This window comes from Saccopteryx bilineata, chromosome 4 (genome assembly GCF_036850765.1).
Source record: "Saccopteryx bilineata isolate mSacBil1 chromosome 4, mSacBil1_pri_phased_curated, whole genome shotgun sequence".
Taxonomy (NCBI): domain Eukaryota; kingdom Metazoa; phylum Chordata; class Mammalia; order Chiroptera; family Emballonuridae; genus Saccopteryx; species Saccopteryx bilineata.
Genome location: NC_089493.1, coordinates 244448887 through 244471709, shown reverse-complemented (window position 1 = coordinate 244471709; position 22823 = coordinate 244448887). Strand labels below are relative to the sequence as shown.

General features: G+C 37.1%; 1 protein-coding gene across 1 annotated transcript in view; it reads left to right on the top strand.

Annotated features, from left to right (window-relative positions):
- Positions 1 to 22823, top strand: part of PGGT1B (protein geranylgeranyltransferase type I subunit beta) — a 63882-nt gene that overhangs the window by 23430 nt on the left and 17629 nt on the right. Inside the window, exons 3-7 of the mRNA XM_066274092.1 lie at positions 5293 to 5360; positions 6702 to 6853; positions 7994 to 8126; positions 14704 to 14749; positions 21103 to 21287. Of these exons, the coding sequence (XP_066130189.1) occupies positions 5293 to 5360; positions 6702 to 6853; positions 7994 to 8126; positions 14704 to 14749; positions 21103 to 21287 (584 nt within the window). The remainder of the gene's footprint in view (positions 1 to 5292; positions 5361 to 6701; positions 6854 to 7993; positions 8127 to 14703; positions 14750 to 21102; positions 21288 to 22823) is intronic.

The window sequence follows — 22823 nt, the reverse complement described above, 5'->3', positions numbered from 1 at the left end:
TTGCTAAATTTATTCCTCCTCTGATCTGCCTTTTCCAAAAGAGGAAAATGAGAGGCGGAGTGATTAAGAGACCTGCCCAAGTCACACACCTTAAGTGGTAGAGCAGAGCTGAAACCCCAGACTTCTGAGTCAAAGTCCCAATGCTGCTTTACTATTGAAGTATATAGGTCCCTAGTGGAGACCGTCATGTAGGGCACTTAAGTACATTGTGAATAATCAATCAAAATTAACCCTGACCTTCCACTTAACTGCAGAACTAACTGTAAAGACTCTCGTGGTATCTTAGTAATCAGTATGTGGTCAGACCATTGGAGGATTGAGACCTTTCTCATTAACCTCTACAAGTATTTAGGAATCGTAAGGGATCAGGCTGGGAATTGTGTTTTCCTTTCTCTGATCAAGAGCACAACTAGAGACTTTTAGAGCTAGAACAGAGCAAGAAGTATTATATAGTTATAGTCCATCATTTTACAAATGAGAATATTAACATCCAGAGAGATTTATCATTTGTTTATAATAATAAAGGTAGTTAAAGCTAGAGGCAAAATTAGAATACAGTTTTCTTTTTTCTGGTCCTTTGCTGTATTCATTATTGGTATCTGTTCCTTGATAGATCTCATAAAATATTAGGATTAAGTGTTTGGGAATATAGATTCCCAAAAAGGTAAAATGCTTAATGATTTTATTTTTAGCTTTTTCTTTCAGCTTGCTGCCTTTTAAAAATAATATGCTTAAAATGTAAGTATAGTTTCCTGTGACTAAATCAAATATGTTGCAAGTTTTAAAAAATGTAGAGCACCTTTTCTGGAAGCATCCTGATTAAGAATTTTTTGCAGAGATTCCACAGTTGGTTTACATTCCCAACTGTTCCTAGTCATGTGTCTGATGGGCCATACCACAAATGTTTTCACAATCCAACTGTAATTTCTAAATTCTCAATTTACTATTTTGTTGGATAAAATGCTGTTAAATCCCTAATTATAAAAGAAAGTCTTCTACCTGCCTTGTCTTTAATTGGTCTAGGTCCAATTCTAAAACTAATCTGAAATTTAAAGAACAGATATAAATTTTTTTACGCTATAGAATTTTGCATTTGCCTGTGTGTGTCTCTTATTTTTTAAAGACTTTATTTGTTTTAGAGAGAGTAGAGAGAGAGAGAGAAGGAGGAAAACCCAGGAAGCATCAACTCCCATATGTGCCTTGACCAGGCAAGCCCAGGGTTTTGAACCAGCGACCTCAGCATTCTAGGTTGATGCTTTATTCACTGCGCCACCACAGGCCAGGCGCTCTGTGTCTCTTTTGACCTCCTGAAAAAGATTGTGTAAAGTGTGTCCTTTTACTAGAAAACCTTGTGTTTTTTGAGACCTATAAAGAATTATTTCTATAGTCATAAAACATGTCAAATTTCACATAAAAATTGCCACATTTTTTACTTGAATTCTTTTTACTAGGTGCAAAAACCCAACTTTTAAAATGGGGATTAGAAAGTTAAGAACATGACCAGATCAGGTTTTGAATTAGATTTAAATGGCATGGTCCTCATTAATAGTATGGTGATTTTTTAGTCCAAGAGTTGTTCTTTATTGGAAGCCCCTGAATATAACTTTTAATGTATTTTTATTATATTTTTTACCATAACATTTCCCTTAATAGAGAGAAATATACTTCTTATGTAAAGCAACTTCAGTGGTTAAAAGAAGTCTTTTAAAACTTTCATTAAAGCTTTATATTCTATAGTTTTACAACTTTTTTATTTTTTAAAGAATCTAAGTGCATTGTCTTTGCAATGCTTGACATACAGTTTGTGTTTATTATGAGCTTAATAGTAAAACTTTAAGTTTTAAGTTGAGGTATGACCCAGTCATCAGGTAGAAGTTAGCTATGTAGTTTAATAATTGTCTTTCATGTTGCAGACACACAAATAAGATTGTTTTTCCTTTTAGTTGATAGCTGCACACATTATATGCTCTACTAACACGTCCCTGCACAGAAGCACACAGAAGCACACATATTCATATTACATCCATGTATGGAATCCCATCTTTGCTGCTGCTTCTTCCCATTTACCCAACTTCATTTTCTGAAGTAATCTGGATTTCTGTGATACATTGCTATCTAAACTGCTTCTATGTAACAAAATAAACAAGATTGACTTTATGGTTCTACCGTGTTGGAGGATGCGACCACCAAGTCAGTAGTTCTTGATTCTGACAGTGTAGCACAGGGATTGTTTTCTCTTTTTATGTGGGATTGTCCAGGCCCAACTCTCAGGGCTTTGATGTGGGCCTGGGTTAGGACCCAAGAGTCCCCTGTATTTTTTTTCAAACTATACAATTAAGTCTGTTGGGCAACCAGACCTCTTTGTTGGTTTTGCTACTACTGAATAGAAACACTAGGTGGTGCCATCTAATAACTTCCAAAGAATTTTAAACTGTACTCTGTGCATCCAATGGTAAATTTGAAATGAATGACAAGTTTATACTTAACAGTTGGTTAGAAACAAAAAAGAATCTATAATTCTAACTTGCCATCCAGTGTCTATTCTGTTTAATCTCTTCTGGGCTTTGATGATAAGTTCCCTGTGCTTAATTATAAACATAATACACATTTTTTTCATCTTTTTCTCTTAACTATATAAACTTCTCCATGTTGCTACATAGTGTTCCCTAATTATTACTTTAATAGTAGTATAATGTTCCTTTGAGTAGATATAGATACAGTATGTTATATTTAACCTGTCCAACAATGTGAAGAACCACTGATTTGGTGGTCACATCCTCCACCACGGTAGAACCATCAAGTCAGTCCAGTTTTTCTTGTTACATGAATGTGGTTTAGATAGCAATATATCCCCTAAACCCAAATTACTTCAGAAAATGAAGTTGGGTAGATGGGAAGAAGCAGCAGCAAAGATGGGACTCCATTCGTGGATGTAATATGTATATGTGTGCTTATGTGTGATTATGTAGAGGGACGTGTTAGTAGAGAATATAATGTGTGTAGCAATCAACTATAGGGATAAACAATTCCTTTATTTGTGTGCCTGCAACATGAAAGACAATTATTAAGCTACAAAGAATAGAAGAGTAAGAACCAGTTATTATGAATTAGTCATGTACCAGTCATAAGAGATATGTAGCTAGTTCCTCATATCAGAGCCTCTTTCTAAATCAACATGATTTTTTATTAGCTACACATGTCCAGCCTGTTGCTACTGCATGCCTACCTGATGCATAATCTATCATGATGATTTTCTAATAGTCATCAAAACGATAATTTTCTTATTGTGGGTGTGACCATTTTAAAATTTTTTATATTTTAAAAACTTTATTCCAGCTTTATTGAAATATCACTGACATGCCTGACCTGTGGTGGCGCAGTGGATAAAGTGTCGACTTGGAAATGCTGAGGTCGCCGGTTTGAAACCCTGGGCTTGCCTGGTCAAGGCACATATGGGAGTTGATGCTTCCAGCTCCTCTCCCCTGTCTCTCTCTCCTCTCTCTCTCTCTCTCCCTCTCTCTCTCTGTCTCTCTCTCCTCTCTAAAATGAATAAATAAAATAAAAATTAAAAAAAAATTAAAAAAAAAGAAATATCACTGACATATAACATATGCAAGTTTAAGGGGTACAGTATGATAACTTGATACATGTATATGTTGCAAAATGATTGCCACATGAGGTTAGTTAACACCTCTCTCCCCCTTATATAATTATCTTTTCTGTGTGTCTGTGTGGTAACATTTAAGACCTATTCTCTCTTTTTTTTTTTTAATAATTTTATTTTTTTAATGGGGCGACATCAATAAATCAGGATACATATATTCAAAGATAACATGTCCAGGTTATCTTGTCGTTCAGTTATGTTGCATACCCATCACCCAAAGTCAGATTGTCCTCTGTCACCTTCTATCTAGTTTTCTTTGTGCCCCACCCCCTCCCCCTTTCCCTCTCCCTCTCCCCCCTCCCCCCGTAACCACCACACTCTTATCAATGTCTCTTAGTCTCACTTTTATTAAGACCTATTCTCTTAACAGCTTTCAAGTATACAACACAGAATTGTTACCTGTAGTCACCATGCTGTATATTAGATCCCCAGAACTTGTCCTGTAAGCTTGTACACTTTAGCCAACACCTCCCCACTTCTCCCAGCCCCTAGACCCTGAAAACCACTATTTGTTTTTCTCTGTCTGACTTATTTCACCTAGCATAATGCCCTCAAGGCTCACCCATATGGTAACAAAAGGCAGAATTTTCCTTCTTTCTAATGGCTGAATAATGTTCCTGTGTGTGTGTGTGTGTGTGTGTGTGTGTGTGTGTGTGAGATATTTTCTTGATCCAGTCATCTGTTGATGGATATTAAAGTTGTTTCTTGTCTTCTCTGCCTTGGTTCTTGTGAATAATACTGCAATGAACATGGGAGTGCAGATATCTGTTTGAGACAGTGATGTCATTTCCTTTGGATATATACCCAGAAATGAGATTGCTGTATCATATAGTGGTTCTAGTTCAGTTCTTTTGAGGAACCTCCATACTGTTTTCCACAGTGTCTGAACCACTTTACATTCCCACCAACGGTACACAAGAGTTTCCTTTTCATGAATGTAACTGTATTCTTAAAAGTTCCCAGTTATATTCCATTGGTATGTTGAAAAATGAAAATTTTTAGGTAGAAAAAAAATTTGTGAGTAGACATTTTTAATGAGTAGAGACTAAGTGCTAACTTATAGTTTCTATATATATATCAAAGCAGAGTAGGTTATTGGACTCAGAATGAAATCTAACGCTAAAATACCAAATACGTTTATTTTCTGTGACTATAGATCAGTTTATACCTTTAGCTTGCTCACCTCTAAAGAAACAATGAGTTAAAGTAAAAAGACTGGATGAGAAGTGACGATTTTAGATCCTTTTGTGTTTATGCAACAATTTCCTTGACTATGTTATTTAACTTCTGGGCTTCTGCCTTCTGTTTATAGAATGAGGGATTGAATATGTTGATTAGATAGGAAACGTATGGAAGCCTTTTGTACACAGTGAGATTGTAAACTAGGTACATGGTAGAAAATCATTATCTTTCCTGACTGGTTTGTAAATTAAATGAGGAATTTTCCAGAAAGCACCTAGAACAGACCTGACACATAGTAGCATCCAACATTAGCTAGCATGAAAATGGAGATAGTAATAAAGCTTTGGTCCTAAAATACTCTGTTTCTGAAAGATTGTGTAATTAAACTGCTTTAGCAGCTGTACAAAAATAAAAGATACTTGAAATAAGTCCATGCTTTTTTCTAGGATCAAATATAAATCGCTGCGGTTTCCGAGGCTCTTCATACCTGGGTATTCCATTCAATCCATCAAAGGTCAGTTCTGTTTGGGTTGGGAGGAAGGAGAGGGGAGGTGGGGAGAGTTTAGTGAAAATAGAATACAAAGAAGGGCTACAGAAAGAACCAGCCTTCCAAGTTTCAGTATAGCTAAATTTTGTCTAATAATGTGTATTATGAACTGGAACTCTTTAAGGGAAAGCTATACCCACCTTACTTCCAGGAAGAATGCACAATATATACACACAGAAATTTCTGTTACAAAAATTGTGTTGTGTGTGTGTGTGTGTGTGTGTGTGAATCATTGGTGATTTCCTGGAGAAAATGGACATAAAGCACACAAATGCTTGATACTTGCTCTCTCAGAAGCCCATGACCTTTTATGTGTGTTAGAGAAGTACTTTATGTTTGGTTCTCATTTCTTTTTCTTTTTTACCCATTAATTTGAGAGAGAGAAGAAGGAGGAGAGATAGAGAGAAACACTGATTTTTCATTCCACCCATCCATGTATCCATTGGTTGATTTCCATATGTGCCCTGACCAGGGATCAAACCTGTGATCTTGGTGTGTCAAGATTATGCTCTCTCCAGCTGAGCTACCCGGCCAGGGCTGGTTCTCATTTCTTAGTAATAAAAGAAAAACTGTTGCTAAAGAAATAAAGACCTAAGTAGTGATGAATTTGTTGACTTTCAGGGCAATAGGCAGAATATCTTCAGGATTATAGCCAGAGGCTTTGGTACCAGTACATTCAGGTGTAGAAAGCATTGAGTCATAACAAAATGAGCAACTTTTTCTTCTTCAAAGAAGTAGACCCAGAACAAGCTTTGTAGATGTTTCATCTGTGCACAAAATACCAATACTTTTTACAGTAGAAAGCATAGAAAAACATTGTCATTTTGTCAAAAGAGGTTTCACAAAATAGAAACTTTCTTGATGAGGTCAGTTTGCTTCTATAATGGTTACAAGCTAGTATCTGGCTACATTGAGTATGTCAAGGTTCATATCCAGTTGCAGTCTGAAGGCAGACAGCATACTGCCAGTTTTTCTATAATCTGCTTCAACATTTTGGAATAAATAGCAGTGATTTTGGAGGTGACCTGATTTAATAGAGGCACTACTTTTTTCCTCTGCCTTAAGATGCAGACTAACTTGCCTGTGTCATAGTAGTGAATTTGCCAAAGTGTCTCCAATCCTGTGTGCCCATTGCTTTTAGCAGGGAATCTAAAAACAAAGGATTTGTAAACTATGGGGATATATAAAGTTGAGGTTTGTTTTTCCCAGTCAGCTCTCTATACAAATTAGACAACATTTTAATTTACCTGTTTAATCAAATAAGTTTTTTTTTTTTTTTACTATTAACATTATATTTATTGAATTTAGAATCCTGGAACAGCTCATCCTTATGACAGTGGCCACATAGCAATGACCTACACGGGCCTTTCATGCTTAGTTATTCTTGGAGACGACCTGAGCCGAGTCAATAAAGAAGCTTGCTTAGCAGGTTTGAGAGCCCTTCAGCTGGAAGATGGAAGGTATGGGTCATTCTTTCTTTCTTGATTTTTCAAAGAAGTCTTTGAAACTAAAAAAAGAAGGAATATAATGCTATACTAGAACTTTAGAGTTTATCATAAATTCTTACTAGTCTGCACTTCCATTCCTTAAGACATAGTAATAGAAGGAGAAAGGGGTGAGCATTGAATATTATATTCCAGTGGAGGTAGTTTTCTTGACACTTTTAAAGAATAGAAAAATAAGTTAATGAGTTCATTAATATTTGATGGTTTGTGTGGTGTCTCTAACTAAAGAAGAATTTTCTAGAGTTTTAAGCTGAAATGTTTTTAAGTCTAGAAAATGATAAAGCAGTAGTGATACTGTCTAAAGGAAAGATTTAGCATTCAAATCCTGCTATGTTGTTACTTCTGTGTCCCATCTACTATTATCTGTGTTTTCCTGACAGTATTTTTAAAATGCTGTTCTTGATGAGGGGAAGGTTAATGTTGACTTATAAGGTAAATTGACATTAATTAGACATAGTATAATACTAAATATTTACCTCAGCAGGTATGTGTGACTAATTTCTTAATATTTCAGCACAGTCTTTGCTTGTTTATATATAAAGGAATAGATGAAACATAGACTATTACTTCTCTAATTAAGTACGTAAAAAATAAAATTAAAACACTATGATCAACTAATTAATGGTTATCTGTATATATATATAGTTAGAAGAAATTTCACATGGCACAACTTGGGTTTAGGAATTTCTTACTACCTAGTAGGTCCCACGTTTTACCTGCAACTTTTTTTTTTCCCCCCCATTAATTCTCAAGGCAGTGTGCCACACAGCTGTTTCTGGCTGAGAGCAAACTTCTGAGTGGTAGCATCTTGGAGGAGTAACTGATAGTATGTGTAAAGCTACCCAGAAATCAGAACTTTTGGAATAATGATTTAGAGGTAGTTTTATATTATTCAAGTTAGTAGCCCTATTCTTTATTCAACAATGTAAGTAGTATATAGTTTTTAAATTAATTTTTAGATTTTTAAATCCATATTTGTGATAGATTTTCCTATGAGTAAAGACATGAAGTAGGTGTTCCTAACTCTCCTGCAAAAAAAATAAAATAAAATTATAGTCCAGTGTTAATGGTAAATCATATTGTTATTATTTTCAGTTTTTGTGCAGTACCCGAAGGCAGTGAAAATGACATGCGATTTGTATACTGTGCTTCCTGTATTTGCTATATGCTCAACAACTGGTCAGGCATGGATATGAAAAAAGCCATTAGCTATATTAGGAGAAGTATGGTGAGTTATGTTGCTAAATTGACTTTATGTTATCGTTGTTACTATTTTGGGACTGCAGTTTAATGCATGTGTCATCTCTTCCAGCAAGAATTTGGAAATAAAGGCAATAAAATTGCTTTTTAGGTATATCATGTGTCAGAACTGTCATGTAGAAATAATCTTCAAGGACAGATTGACTCCTTGACTATTAAAATTTAAATGTGGGCCTGACCTCTGGTGGCGCAGTGGATAAAGCGTCGACCTGGAACGCTGAGGTCGCCGGTTCAAAACCCTGCACTTGTCTGGTCAAGGCATGTATGGGAGTTGATGCTTCCTGCTCCTCCCCCCTTCTCTCTGTTTTTCTCTCTCTCTCTCACTCTCTCTCCTCTCTAAAATGAATAAATTTTAAAAAAATTTAAATGTCTGATTGTGTCTACAGCAACAATATCTTTTTCAGAAAGAGTTTGGTCTGCCTTAGAAGCAGAAAAAAAAGTAATATGTCAAAGGCAAATATTGATGGTCTGTCCTAGTAGGGACCAGTGGGGCCTTGGCCAAGCATAATGGAAATTATGGCGGCCTTGGTGAAATTATTCCTATATTGCATGTGAGATGTGAAAGCCTTACTTGCAAGGCCCAAGTATAACAGGATTGACTGGGCTGATAATAGACTTTTTAAATCACTTTTGATTTGTTAGTAATTTTTTTAAAATCTAACGTTTATTTTAAGGAAATACCAAGTAGATATGTTATTCTTTCACACAATAGAATGTAATTGTTTTATTGGTAGCTATAAGGAATTCAGTCTCAGTTAGAATTATCTTTAGCTCTACTTTTTAGTCTCTTCTATAAAACTAGAGAAATGGAAGTGCTCTTTCCCAGGTTTATTACTTTCCAAATATGAATTTTTTAATTATATAAGTTAGAATAGTTTATGCTGTTAGTTCAACTTTTACCACTCAGTAAGTATTTCAAAATAAAAATGTAAATTCCTAGAGAAACAAAATTATTATAACTGAAGGTGTACATGTGAACCAGAGTTTGTAGAAAGTACAAAAGCACAAACATAAAAAGCCTGTGGATGGCCCTGGCCGGTCGGCCTGGCGTTCGGGGGACCCGGGTTCGATTCCCAGCCAGGGCACATAGGAGAAGCGCCCATTTGCTTCTCCACCCCACCCCCCTTCCTCTCTGTCTCTCTCTTCCCCTCCTGTAGCCAAGGCTCCATTGGAGCAAAGATGGCCCGGGCACTGGGGATGGCTCCTTGGCCTCTGCCCCAGGCGCTAGAGTGGCTCTGGTCACGGCAGAGCGACGCCCCGGAGGGGCAGAGCATCGCCCCCTGGTGGGCAGAGCTTTGCCCCCTGGTCGGCGTGCCGGGTGGATCCCGGTCGGGCGCATGCGGGAGTCTGTCTGACTGTCTCTCCCCGTTTCCAGCTAAAAAAAAAGAAAAAAAAAGCCTGTGGAGGCAGGAAGAACAAACCTTTAAAGGAATTTTAAGAGGAAAAAAGATTATGTTATGTAAAGGGGTGGGCGATATGCATTTTGGCATAAACTGTACAGAAGTAATACTATACTCTTCTTGGTGCATTGTATTTGGAGTTACAGATGTTGATGTGCTTATTTATTGGTGATGTTAATTTTGATTGCTTGGTTAATTGATATATGCCAGATTTTTCTCTGTAAATTTAGCACTTTTCCCTTTGGAATTATTCATTATCTTGTGAGCTATTTGGATACTGTAACTACCCTGTCCCTCATCAAACTTTTATCCACTAGTGTCTATGCACTGGTGATTTTCCAGCTCTATCACTCCTTCTATAATTATTAATTGAAATTCTGTTATCAAAAGCTTATATTTTGTCTCTGTATCTATCTATCAGTATTTCACTATGGACTCTAGATTCTTGTTTTATTCAAGGTTATATATTTTGATGCTCGGATTATCCCAGATTAGGCCAGCGAGAACCCCTTCAGCAGGCTCTTTGCCTTTCTGACATATTCCCTTTATTCTTTGAACATCTCCTTGCTTTCTGGCACAAGATATCTCCAGATTTATCTTTTACTTTCCCAGCCTCAGCTCTGTACTCAGTAATTTCTTCAAGGAGCCCTGTTTCTTTTTATTGGAGAGTGGTGTTTAGAAACCAGTATTTGGGCACCGGGTGTGCACAGTGGTATTGGGATATTGTTTCTAGCCCCTTTCTCAGCAGGCAGAACTGGGAAATGTATATCTGTATGCAGATATACACAGATACCCTTCACACACATCTATTTATCTATCTCTATTTTTAAAACCAGGTGTCCCTAGTGATGCCTCAAATTTCAATTCAACATCACAAGATTCATTTTAATCTTCATCTTTTCATTTGTAACTCCCTTCTCTGACACTGACAGATGGGGCTCCATTATCCAGAATGACTCTTTTTGTTTAGAGCCTGAAGGTATATATTCAAAATACTATATTTAAGAAATACTTAGTTTACTTCTTTTATTTCCCCTTTAATATTTTCTTATTTATTGGAAAAACAATTTAGTTTGTTTCTGTTTGGGTTTCTTTTTAGGACCCCCCCACACACACACACACACACACACACACTTAGTTGATTTTATATACTTAATATATGAGATATTAACCTGGTTCTAAAAGTAAGAACTGTACACAGAAGTACATTCAGAGATTGTAACTCACAGGGGCTTCCTGCCCTTTCTATTTTCCACCCCCATTTTTAACTATGATATTTGCTACCATATTTCTGTTCACTTTATAGATAACTATTCTTACTGATTTTTGATTTGTCTTTTCTATACTTCTTTTTGATGAGCAGATACGTATATTTTTATTTCCCCTTCAGTTTCTTACTCAAAGGTACAGTACCATAAATACTTTTTTGTAGTTTGCTTTTTCACCTTAATAATATAGCTTGAAAATCATTCCATATCAAGTCATAGATTTTTCTCATTCTTTTTACAATAATGGTATTTTGTTGTATATAAGTGCTATATCTTTTCAACTCTTTTATGTGTAGAATACATATTTTCCAATTCAAACAGTGTTGAAATTAATAACCTGTGTGTGTGCTTATGTATTGTTCAAGATATATCCTTAGGGTAAATTTCTAGTATTAGAATTGCTTGATCAAAAGATAAACACATATGTAATATTATTAGATGTCCATTTTCTCTCCAAAAAGTATGGACCAATTTATGTTCCCATCAGTGTATGACTATTCTGTATCCGTATAGCCTCGCCATAAAATATGTTGTCATACTTCGATTTTGCTCATCTGGTCGGTGAAAAATCATATCTCAGTGTATTCTTAATTTGTATTTGTTTTATTATGAGTAAGAGTGACCATTTTTTTAACACCAGGACTATATAAAACAAGGCCACAATTTTGGTTTGCTGACCCCTCCTTCTGGAAAATCCATTATTTTGCTTTTTTCTTTAGGTATTCCAAATTTGGGCAGGGGTTATTTTATTTTATTTTTTGCTAATCTTTCATTTTAATGACTTTTTCTCTGACCCTTTTCCTCCCTTCCTCCCTTCCTTCCTCCCTTCCTTCCTTCCTTCCTTCCTTCCTTCCTTCCTTCCTTCCTTCCTTCCTTCTCTCTCTCTTCCTCCCTCTCTCCCTCCCTTTTTTTACTAAAAGTTGACAATTTTATTTTCACATTTCACAATACAAATGAAAATAGCTTTTCTTGTTCCATGGCTCCCCTCCAACACTATTCTCTCTTTGACAGGAAGAGGCAGTGAGTCTTCCTTGTCATGCTGTTAGAAAACACCGAGTCACAGCATCTGATCTTCTGATGCAGTAGAACAAGTAATATAAAACTGATAGAAAGAAGCTCCCCCCTCCTTTTCTGTTTGGTTGAGTTGTTCCTGGCCAATTGGCACTATCATGGGCCAGATCAGAGGTATCACTGGCATATGCCCTCTCAATAGGCAGGTTTCATTAGCATCATCCCAGGAAGAGGAGTGCCCATCCACTGGCATTATGGGAGGGCTTCCCATGTGGGGTGCTGGCAGCATACCAGGGTGAGGAGCGCCCAGGAGACTGGGGGGAGGTGGGATAATTGCCCTGCAGGAGGAGCGGAGTAGGAGTATCTTCCCTTGCTGAAATGCTGCGGTGGTTCTGTCAGTCAGGCTCTGCGCCTGCTCTTCCATTCATTCCTGATAGTAGTCTTTCCCATTCTCTCTGTGTTTCCTGCCACTACAGTGTGTCTTTCTCTCAGACAGAGAATGATGTGTGAGGTATGTATCACAGTAGTCACGAGAAAACTCAGGCATAGTGTTCTGCAGGCCATTGGCCATTCTGTTCCACACCGCCACCGGCTCCCTTTTTACTTGTTCATCTCATCTCATCTTTATTCCCTTGGCTGCTTTCAGTCTTTCTTTAATGTCCCTTACTGTCTTTTCATTTGAGACTTTTATTTGTCAGGCATCCTGGAATTTAGTGTTTATTTCTCAGTTTATTTTGTCTTTTCTTCCCTTTCCTGAAATCACTTAACTCTTTCTTTCTTTTTACTGATTATACTTTTTAGATTTGGGGGGTTTCTTGAGAGAGAGAGAGGCAGGGAGAGAGAGAAACAGGAGCCCCGAGCTGCTCCTGTATGTGCCTTGACTGGGGAATTGAGCCGTCAGTCTCCATGCTCCAGAACAATGCTCTAGCCAACCGAGCTCTCCAGCAAGGGCAAGGATTTTTTTTTTTTTCATATTCCTAAATGCTTGTTTGAGGATATGTAATTGAGTTTGGGCTGCTGTATGAATTTTCTTGCGCTTTATCACTGTTTGGGGAGCTGGAGACAGATTTTCATATACTAAGATGTTTTCGTTTCGATTGCTATTTTCAACTTAGTTACTTTGCACGAATTTGTCTTTTTCTGTTTAGTCATTTTAGTGGATTATTTTTTCTTACAAGAATTCCTAGTTTGATTGCCATTTTTTTCGATGCAAAGAAACAAAGTTTGATTTCTTTAATGAGCATTGGGTGTTTTTTGTTTTGGTTTTTGGTTTTGTTTTGTTTTTAGTGATGAGAGAAGGGTTGCGAATTCTTCTTTTCAGGTAGGAGAGAGGTTTTCTTGTTTCCCAGGTCTCTAAATTTTGCTCTTTTATGTTTTCTTAGCACACTGCCACCTTAACTTGCACACTCTTAATTCCCTTCTCTGAAGTCACTGCACTGCTCAGTTTTACCAGCACTTTCAGTTGAGGCAGCTCTTGGGTTGCACCGTAAACGCCAGACTGTAATGGTGAGCTTGCAAGCTGAAAGTTAACTTAGTCATCCATGGGGAAAATTATGGTTGTTCTCTGGCCTTTACAATTCTTTTTCCAAAACATTAGAAGTTCTTTTACTATCAATTACATATGTATAGAAAATTTTAATGGTAAAGTTTGTATCAGCTTCCAGTATTTTACCCTTTGCATTCTCATTGTTGCGCTGTTTCTCTGAGAGCGCTTTTACGTGAGGTTTTTTGCCAGCATCACTTTTCTGGAGTATCTTATTTTTTTTTTTCAACACAAACACTTTCTTCACTCATGAGATATTTTGACTTTACTTAGTTCGATCAGCAATTTCTTCTGTAACTCTGATCTCAATTTCATTTCTAGTGTTACTGCTTTTCATTTCTTTACTGCACTTTCATCTTTGGTGGCCACTGTCATAACCTCTTTTGGCTCTGCCTTTTCATAAGTCATTATGTGGCTCTATCCCTAAGAGAAAGAGACAACACAGCTACACACTTGATATCCCTGCATGAACTGAGTAACGTGCAGTGACAAACTGCTAACAGACTTTGAAAAGGGTGATGTGATTGGCCACTTGTCATGATGTATGTTATCTTTGTAGTGATTTGTGGACTGAGAAGCTAGCAGCAAATTTGTATTTTATGCAGCTGCTCATAGTTAATGTACTGTGGTTACTGAAATTTGAGTTATACTGTGTTATTTAAGCCATGGCACCTTGAATTTGTGTATATTGGAATGTGCAAAGCCAGGGACGGCCTGTATTTCACACTTAGGGTGGACTATGTCTTTCAGCTAGTGAGTTCAGATCAATTCAGCCGTTAGCTTGCCTCCTCTTTCTTCCTTATGATTTTTCAGATAACCCTTTCTCTCTGCAAAAGTGTCAGGAGTATGAGAGATGGCCTGCTGGGATTTCATGTTTCTTTTTCTGTAGATAGGTAATTTGAAGCTTAAGCATATCTTTTAGCTTTGCCAACATTTTATTTTTATATAGTTGTATTGTTTTGATTTTGTAGGATTTTTTTTATGTTTATAATGTTTTTTGAGTATAAAATTCCTACATTTTTCTTAAACTCATATATTTTTGCAAGTGGCAGAGAGACTGTTGGGTAGAAATTGAATGTGTAGGTGCCACTTTGAACAATTTGTTTTCAGAATGTGCCTAGTATACATATTTAGTAATTTGGTATGATGAATAAGGCAAGAGCAGGTACTTGAAAATGCTTATTACATCTATTACTTTGTGGAAAAGAGTGCATATTTTGGAAGATAAAAAGGAGAAATAGTTAGATCAAGAGACAAAAAATTAGCATAATGACAATTTATTATTATTTTCCTATTAAACCAAACACTGTTTTTCTTTTTCAGTCCTATGACAATGGGTTGGCACAGGGAGCTGGACTTGAATCTCATGGTAAGGCATCTTAAAATAAGTAAACATGTAGTTTCTTTTGTTTCTTTAAATAACATCATGGTGTCTTCAACACGGAGGACCTCAGAAGTCTGTCTCAACCCTGGGTGCAGCCTGACCATCTTCCTACACCTCCTCCTCTGTCTTGACACTGTTGTGCCAGTAGGAATCTCTTTTAGGTCAGTAATCATTTATAAATTATTCAGATCAGAACTTTTATACAATATTTTCTAGTAATATTCTCAAGTGTTGACTGCATGAAAGTATCTTGGGATGATTTCTTAAGATATTGTTAGAAAATAGCAAGTTTTCTTCTTTGTTGTAACACTAAAAGGCTAGATGCAGAATTTAAACATGAATCAGGGAATTTGTGAAGAAATGAAACACTTTTATTTACCTTCCTTAGTAATAATTATCCTAAGTCATATTCATAAAACAGTTTGCTGCCTAACATATATTCAGTATATACATTGATACAACCTTTCCTTTCATGTTTTTCTTGCTTTTGGCAGAACCAGAATAGAGATAATAGTGACTTAGTTTGTCAGCACATCAATAGCCCAAACTCTTTCAAATTGAGTATTTCCATGTAGAAGTAAATAAGCATCCATGCTTCTTTTTTAAAAAATAGAGGCCAAATCAAGCAGGCTCTCTGAATGAACTCTTTGCTCCTCTTCATCACAGCAGAGTATGTTTGTGCTCAACTGCTGTGCCTCTCCTGCTGCCGGGTTGGGGTGATGCAGTGGAAAGAGTGGGTCAGTATTGAGGGCACTGACACTAGCTGTGTGGTCCTGGCTCCTCACTTAGTGTCTCTGAGGGCTTCCTCATCCACAGAATAACAATAATTGTATTTTTTTTAAGATTCTTGTTAGGATTGTAAGAGATATGGAAGAGATATGGAGTAAAGTGGATTTTTAAACCATAAAACATATTTAAAAAGACATTTTTAACACATATTTGATCCCGTATTTTTGTTCTTCCCCTGGGACCTTGTCCTCTAGGTATCTCTTCCCTCCGTATCTTTACTCCTCTTTCAGTGTAGGTATTTGTAGTGTGTGTAGGGGCTATATAGAAGGCTGTCCTGGATTTCCTGAGGCCATGCTGTGACTAGGACACCATAATTCTTATGTGTGCCCGAGTCTCTGTGAAATTGCTTATAAAACAAGCTGCCAGTAGCAATTATGTCACAGGTCATCACTACTTGGTAAGGAAGGATATACCCATAGTTGCACAAAGAGGAAATCTGGCATCTATAAGAATTTCTGAGAAGATAGGGTCTGATGCTCACTATTGTATATAGGGTGTTATTCTGTGGATGAGACACCTTACCAGTCAGTATAGGAGACCTGTGGGACAGACACTGTTGTTCCCAAGAAATTGGGATTACATTCTCTGGGATGTGAAACAGAGACGGCTGCTCAAATGTAATACTCTATGAGAGATCCTGTCAGGAAAAAAATCTTGCTGAGTCACAAGTAGTGATTATAAGTCAGTATGACTTGCCTAGAATTGTACGCATCAAGATCACAGTGATGGACTGTGGTTCATGTCCAAAAACTTACATCTTTCTTTTATCTCCAAATTCAACATGGTTGGTTTGAGGTCTGAAGCCCTAGAGAAGGGCTTCCTAATCAGAGTGCTGCAGTGTATTGATGTACCACAAATGGGTTCTAGATGTGCCAAGCTGTTGCTCCCTCAGCCCTTGGGGCAGCCAAGCAGGACCTGGGTGTCTGGAGCCCCTGGTACAATGGCCCCTGGCTAGGAACACCTTCCTCAGGATACCTCCAGTATGTCCCACAAGTAAATATTATATTCTTGTTCTTTGTGTGCTCTGAGGTTAGATAGGCTGAGAAGTACTGTTCTTGAGGACTTTGGTATAGCCTTCCTTCCCTGTCTTATTTTATCACTATCTACACTGCTAACTAAAATTCTTCCTAAAAAGTAGTCCTGCAATTTGGTCACCCTGTAAAGTCATTGGATACTCCCTTTTCCTTCTTTCTATCGTTAATCTTTTTAGAATAGTGGTCTAAATAATACCATTTACCCTTCTACAGAAATGGCTTGTTCTTTAATTTTCTGTATGAGCCTCTAGCAACTTAGTATGTTTCTCTTTTAAAGTCATGAATGATCTTTATTTCAAATCCAACACCTCTTTCTCATTCTTTATCTTCTCTTTATTGAAGCATTTGAAGCGCTAAACCTCTCCCCCTTCTTTCTTGAAACATAACGTTCCTCTTGTCCTGCTTCCTGACAAGTTGTTTCTGGCTCCTTCACCATTTTTGTTTCCTCCTCTTACCTCTACCTCAGCCCAACTTTCCTCTTCATTTTGAGTAGTTCATCTTTTTAAATCTCAAGGCTCTTATATTTTCTCTTCCTTGAATAAAATCTCTACCCCCAGCCCTAGCACAGACCTGGCTTTATTTCATATCCTTTAAGTCTTGGTTCAAATGATACTTTTGGATAGGCCCCCTTTTTAAGTTGCAGACCATCCCCCCCACACACACACACCCCTATTTAGAACCACAAACCAACACCCTGTTCCCCTATCTGGCTTTATTTTTCTCCATATCTTACATTTTAGCTATTTGTTCATTGTCTCCTTGCATAATGTAAGCCTAATGAGAACAGAGATCTGGGCCCGTTGTATTCACGGTTGTACCTCCAGACCTATATAACTCATGTGGCACAGTTAAAGGACCAACAGATGGTTCTTTATCAATCATCCCTTTGTTGATGGCACCAAAACTATGTTTCCAAACATGTGCTGTTACTTCTGGGCTGCATAGCCTTTGTTCTTTCTTCCAGCCAGGTGTATCTACCTTGCTATCACTTCAGCATCCCAATCTGCACATTTAAACCATTGCTCTCCTCTTCTTCCCAAGCCTGTTCTTGTTATTCAGGAATGTTGAGCTACTACTACCAAATTTGCTGATTTTTCAGAGAAGCCAGAAATTCAGAATTTTGGGTGTTTAATCTCTTTGTTTGTATGTTTGTTTTTGTAACTTGCCAGTCACAGCAGTTGTCCCCCATAAGTCACCGTTTATAATGTTTGATCTACAAACTAAAAGGAAAAAACGTTTTGTTACTCAGCTGCTGCTCTATGCCGGCTACCATTTAGTCCCATTGAATCCTCACCCCAGCCCTCTGAGAGTCATCATCTTTGTATTAGATTCAGTCCGAAAGGCAAAACCATTATAAATGTTAAAGTATAAGGACTTATAGGAATAAGATTTTACACCTCTGTAGAAGAAAATGGAAGAGTGAGGGCCTGAAATGAGTAGTTGGTGGATTGGGGAAGTCACTGACAAGCCTTCCTGAAGCCCTGGCACAGGTGGACAAGTGAGACCTTGCAGGGGAATCTGGAAAGCCAAGCACATCCTGCTGCCAGTGTGGCCAGTGTGACTGCGGTGGAGGAATCTGTGCAGGGCTGTTGCTCCTGCATTTGTTTATGGGCCCGTGTCATAGGGCAAGAAGTATGAAGAACTTGGGTTCCAAGTACGTATATAGGAAAATAAGGTCAAGTAGGCATCTACCAGCGCCTCTGCCTTTGTCTCTTGCCTCTCCTAGAAACAAGGCAGTGACTGCTGTTTCTCTTCCACCTTACAAATCTTACAGATTTCTCTTAACTTTAGGCCATACTGGAAGTTCTAGTTTAGCCAAGTTATTATAATACAAAACCACCACAATAATTATTGTCGTTTTACTCAGAGAATTTATTATAGACTGTAGAGAGAATGTATTCTCTAAGTGTTCCCGCATCCTACATGCCTCTTCACCTCTGGACTTTGCTAATACTCTTTATTTTATTTATTTTATTATTATTTTTGTCTGAAATGCTTCCCCTCTACTTGCTTCTTGTTTCCCTTTTCTTAACCTTCAGAATTACACCCATCTTTTTATGCCTGGTTCTAATGTCACATTCCTTGAAACTTGAAAACCTTTCATTGTCTGTGGTCATCTTCTCCTCAAACCTCCACCCCAGCCCTGAGCAATTTCTCCCTTTTCTATATTTCTGTGACACTTGGTTCATACCATTTTCATGGGACTTCCCTCAGTTTACTGGATCTTCTCAGCCAAATTGTAAGCTGATCATGTCTTACTCCATATGCCCTCGTATGTTATAGTTATTCAGTAAGCATTTAATTAATTGATTGTCCTGTGTTTGTCCTGCATCTTAAAGCTGAGAAGGCTGAATTTGTGATTTGTACTTCTGCTACAGTTTGGTAATAATCAAGTTTCTTCATCTGCTTTTCTTTCTAATTCTGCAGTCTAAATGTTACTTAATACACTGTTTTTGTGTAATTCATCCACCCTATTCCAGCTAATGCTTAGCCTGGAGCCCATTTGTCATGAAAACCAAACAGGCATGTTATACCGTTCTAGGCCATGATCATGTGATAATTCTTTTTATCCTAATGATTGTTTTATGATAAGGCAGTGTATGTGTTTTGAAAGATTTCAATTTACCTGCTTTGCTAGGATTAAAACTATTTTGTTCTTTCAGGATGCATAATATAAAAGTTCAGATGAATTAATTTGATTCCATGATTCTTTTTAAATTCCTCTGTTATTAATCCAGAAGAGAAGTAATAAACTCCCTTTGGCTTAATTTAATTTCATCTAAGCATTCAACTTCTTTGAATTCACTGTACCCTTTTTATGTGAGGTGCAGGGGTAAAATGATTACTTATTTATGTATCTAACTATTTACCTTTCTACTTCATCTCTAGATATATGTTTGTTGGCCATCTTAAATTATACATTTCAAAGCACATGGATTCTTTCAGATAATTTGGTATATACAAATAAATACTAAGAGAATGCTTAAAATTGAGCTGTAAAACTTTTTGTGACTAATAAGTTAACTTATAACTGTGTTACATTTTAAAAACAAAAGTAAATCATAGCACAAAGAACTACAGTCAGGAACACCTTTAGCATGCACCTGTAGGAACTGGAGAAAGTTGATAAATGAACCTCTTTGTCCCTTCCCATGATGTTTTATACTGAGGTAATATATATACATTAATTATTCATAGAACTGAAGCATATCTCCTTAGGTGACAAACTTTTAGCAATTTCAGATTGAAATCTTTCTCTTATTTTTATGTGGTTTAATAGTTTTACTTTTATATGCCTCTGATGAGGAGGGTTACTTTTCATACCTTCTTCAACCAAGGCAAAATGAACACAGTTTAACCTTTTCTCATTAAATTCTGATCATTACTATGAGAAGCAATTCTTGTGCTTTAATATAATGATGCAATATTCCTGAAGTTTTTTGAAGTTTGTGGGAATCGTTAATCTAATCCTGTTTAGCCCACTGAAGATATTCTGTTTGAGTTCTTTGCCTACTATTTTATAATGTTTCTTAATTTACTTATTGTCAAGATCAGGGGTCCCCAAACTTTTTACACAGGGGGCCAGTTTACTGTCCCTCAGACCATTGGAGGACCGGACTATAAAAAAAAAAACTATGAGCCTGACCAGGAGGTGGCACAGTGGATAGAGTGTCAGACTGGGATGCAGAAGGACCCATGTTCGAGACCCCGAGGTCGCCTGCTTGAGCACGGGCTCATCTGGCTTGAGCAAAAAGCTCACCAGCTTGGACCCAAGGTCGCTGGCTTGAGTAAGGGGTTACTCAGTCTGCTGAAGGCCCGCTGTCAAGGCACATATGAGAAAGCAATCAATGGACACCTAAGGTGTCGCAACAAAAAACTGATGATTGATGCTTCTCATCTCTCTCTGTTCCTGTCTGTCTGCCCCTATCTATCCCTCTCTGACTCTCTCTGTCCCTGTTAAAAAAAAAAACAAAACTATGAACAAATCCGCATGCACACTGCACATATCTTATTTTAAAGTAAAAAAACAAAACGGGAACAAATACAATATTTAAAATAAAGAACAAGTAAATTTAAATCAACAAACTGACCAGTATTTCAATGGGAACTATGGGCCTGCTTTTGGCTAATGAGATGGTCAATGTCGGTTCCATATTTGTCACTGCTAGCCGTAACAAGTGATATGACGCGCTTCCAGAGCCGTGACGCATGCGTCCCGTGTCACCAGAAGTAGTACTGTATGTGAATGACACCGGGCTTTGCTGCGTCTGCATCTGTGCTCTCACTGACCACCAATGAAAGAGGTTCCCCTTCCGGTAGGTGCGACGGGGCCGGATAAATGGCCTCAGGGGGCCGCATGCGGGCCGTAGTTTGGGGACCCCTGGTCAAGATGTTATTGTGTTTTCTTGCTATATTCTAGAATTATTTAACCACTTTTTTTCCTTCAGCCATTTTATATTCTTTTTCTAAACATCTGTTTTGAAATATAAAGTATTGTATGTTTTTGATTAACAGGAGGATCAACTTTTTGTGGCATTGCATCTCTGTGTCTCATGGGTAAACTAGAAGAAGTTTTTTCAGAAAAAGAATTGAACAGGATAAAGAGGTGGTGTATAATGAGGCAACAAAATGGTTATCATGGAAGACCAAATAAGCCAGTAGACACCTGTTATTCTTTTTGGGTGGGAGCAACTCTAAAGGTAAGAGAAATAATAAAAATGAGAAACTTATACTCTGTGTTAATATCAACTGTGTTTAGAGTGTTTGGCCTTTGCACTGTTCATTAAATATTGTTAGGTGTAAGCAAAGTTTTTCCTGTTGCTCAAGCAAAGCTAGTATCTGTATGGTAGAGTTCAGTTATCTCTTCTACTACTTGAAAATTTCCATTCTTATAAAATTCAAGTGGCCCAGAACCTAGGTAAGAAAGGAGGTATAAGGTCGTAAAAAACTTGTTACTGAAATCAGTAGTTTATTTAGAGCAGGGCTCTATTTAAATATACCAGTAGCCTGACCTGTGGTGGCACAGTGGATAAACCGTCGACCTGGAAATGCCGAGGTTGCCGGTTCAAAACCCTGGGCTTGCCTGGTCAAGGCACATATGGGAGTTGATGCTTCCAGCTCCTCCCCCCTGTCTCTCTTTCCTCTCTCTCTCTCCCCCTCTTTCTCTCCTCTCTAAAATGAATAAATAAAAATAAAATAAAAATAAAAATTAAATATACCAGTAAAGATTTTATGGGAAGATATTAATCTTAAAAGATAAACCATGAAACATTTCTTTAAAAATCACTTAAGGTTTTCTATTTTTTATTAATTTATTTATGTAAACCTTCTGAAATATATTGATTGATATGTTCATATATTTTCCCTCATTTGCTACATTTTGATACACCTAATTCCTTAAGGTTATTAGATACTAAATACATGCAGGTTTTCTCTTTCTTGAAGTTGCCTTTCACCTTTCAAAATTATCACCTGGTTCTGATATTCTAGAATGTAACAAGAGTCTATACTCATATTCTGTATAATTTCCTAATTTTTTTCTCTTAGACAAAATTTATTCATATGGTTGAAATAAATTTAAAAAACAGAATGTCTTAAAATGAAGGCAAGAGCCTCCCCCTTCTTTCCTGCACCATTTTTAATTTTTTTCAAATTATGGGATGTTTCAACATATTCATAAGTAGAGGGAATATAGTACATAATGAATGCCTGTACGTCCATCAACCAGTCTCAGCATTTTCATTCCAAAGCCAGCCTTCCTTCATCCATACTCCTACCCATCCACCCCCCACCTCCCCTCATTATTTTCAGGCAAATCCCAGATACCGTTTCTATATTACTGTATCTGGCAGCTTTTCAGTATACCTGCTAAAGAAAAATACCATTTTGGAAAAACAACCTTAGTATCATTACATCTAAAAAATAACCATAATTCCTTATTATCCTTAAATAGACAGTCATTGATGTCTATTTCTTATTGCATCACAGAAGAAGCACATAATCTCTGATTGTCTCCTTTTAACCAAAGGGCTCCAGAGTTGTCAGACCTGGTTGATCCATTATAAAGTTCCCCATTAGCTTTTTTTTTTTTGGTGGTAAATATACATAAAGGTAATACTTATCAGTTTAACTATTTGTAAGTGTACAATTCCTTGGCATTAATTACAGTCACAATGATTTGTAACCATTACCTCTGTCTATATGCAAAAGTTTTTCATTATCTTCAACATAAACTC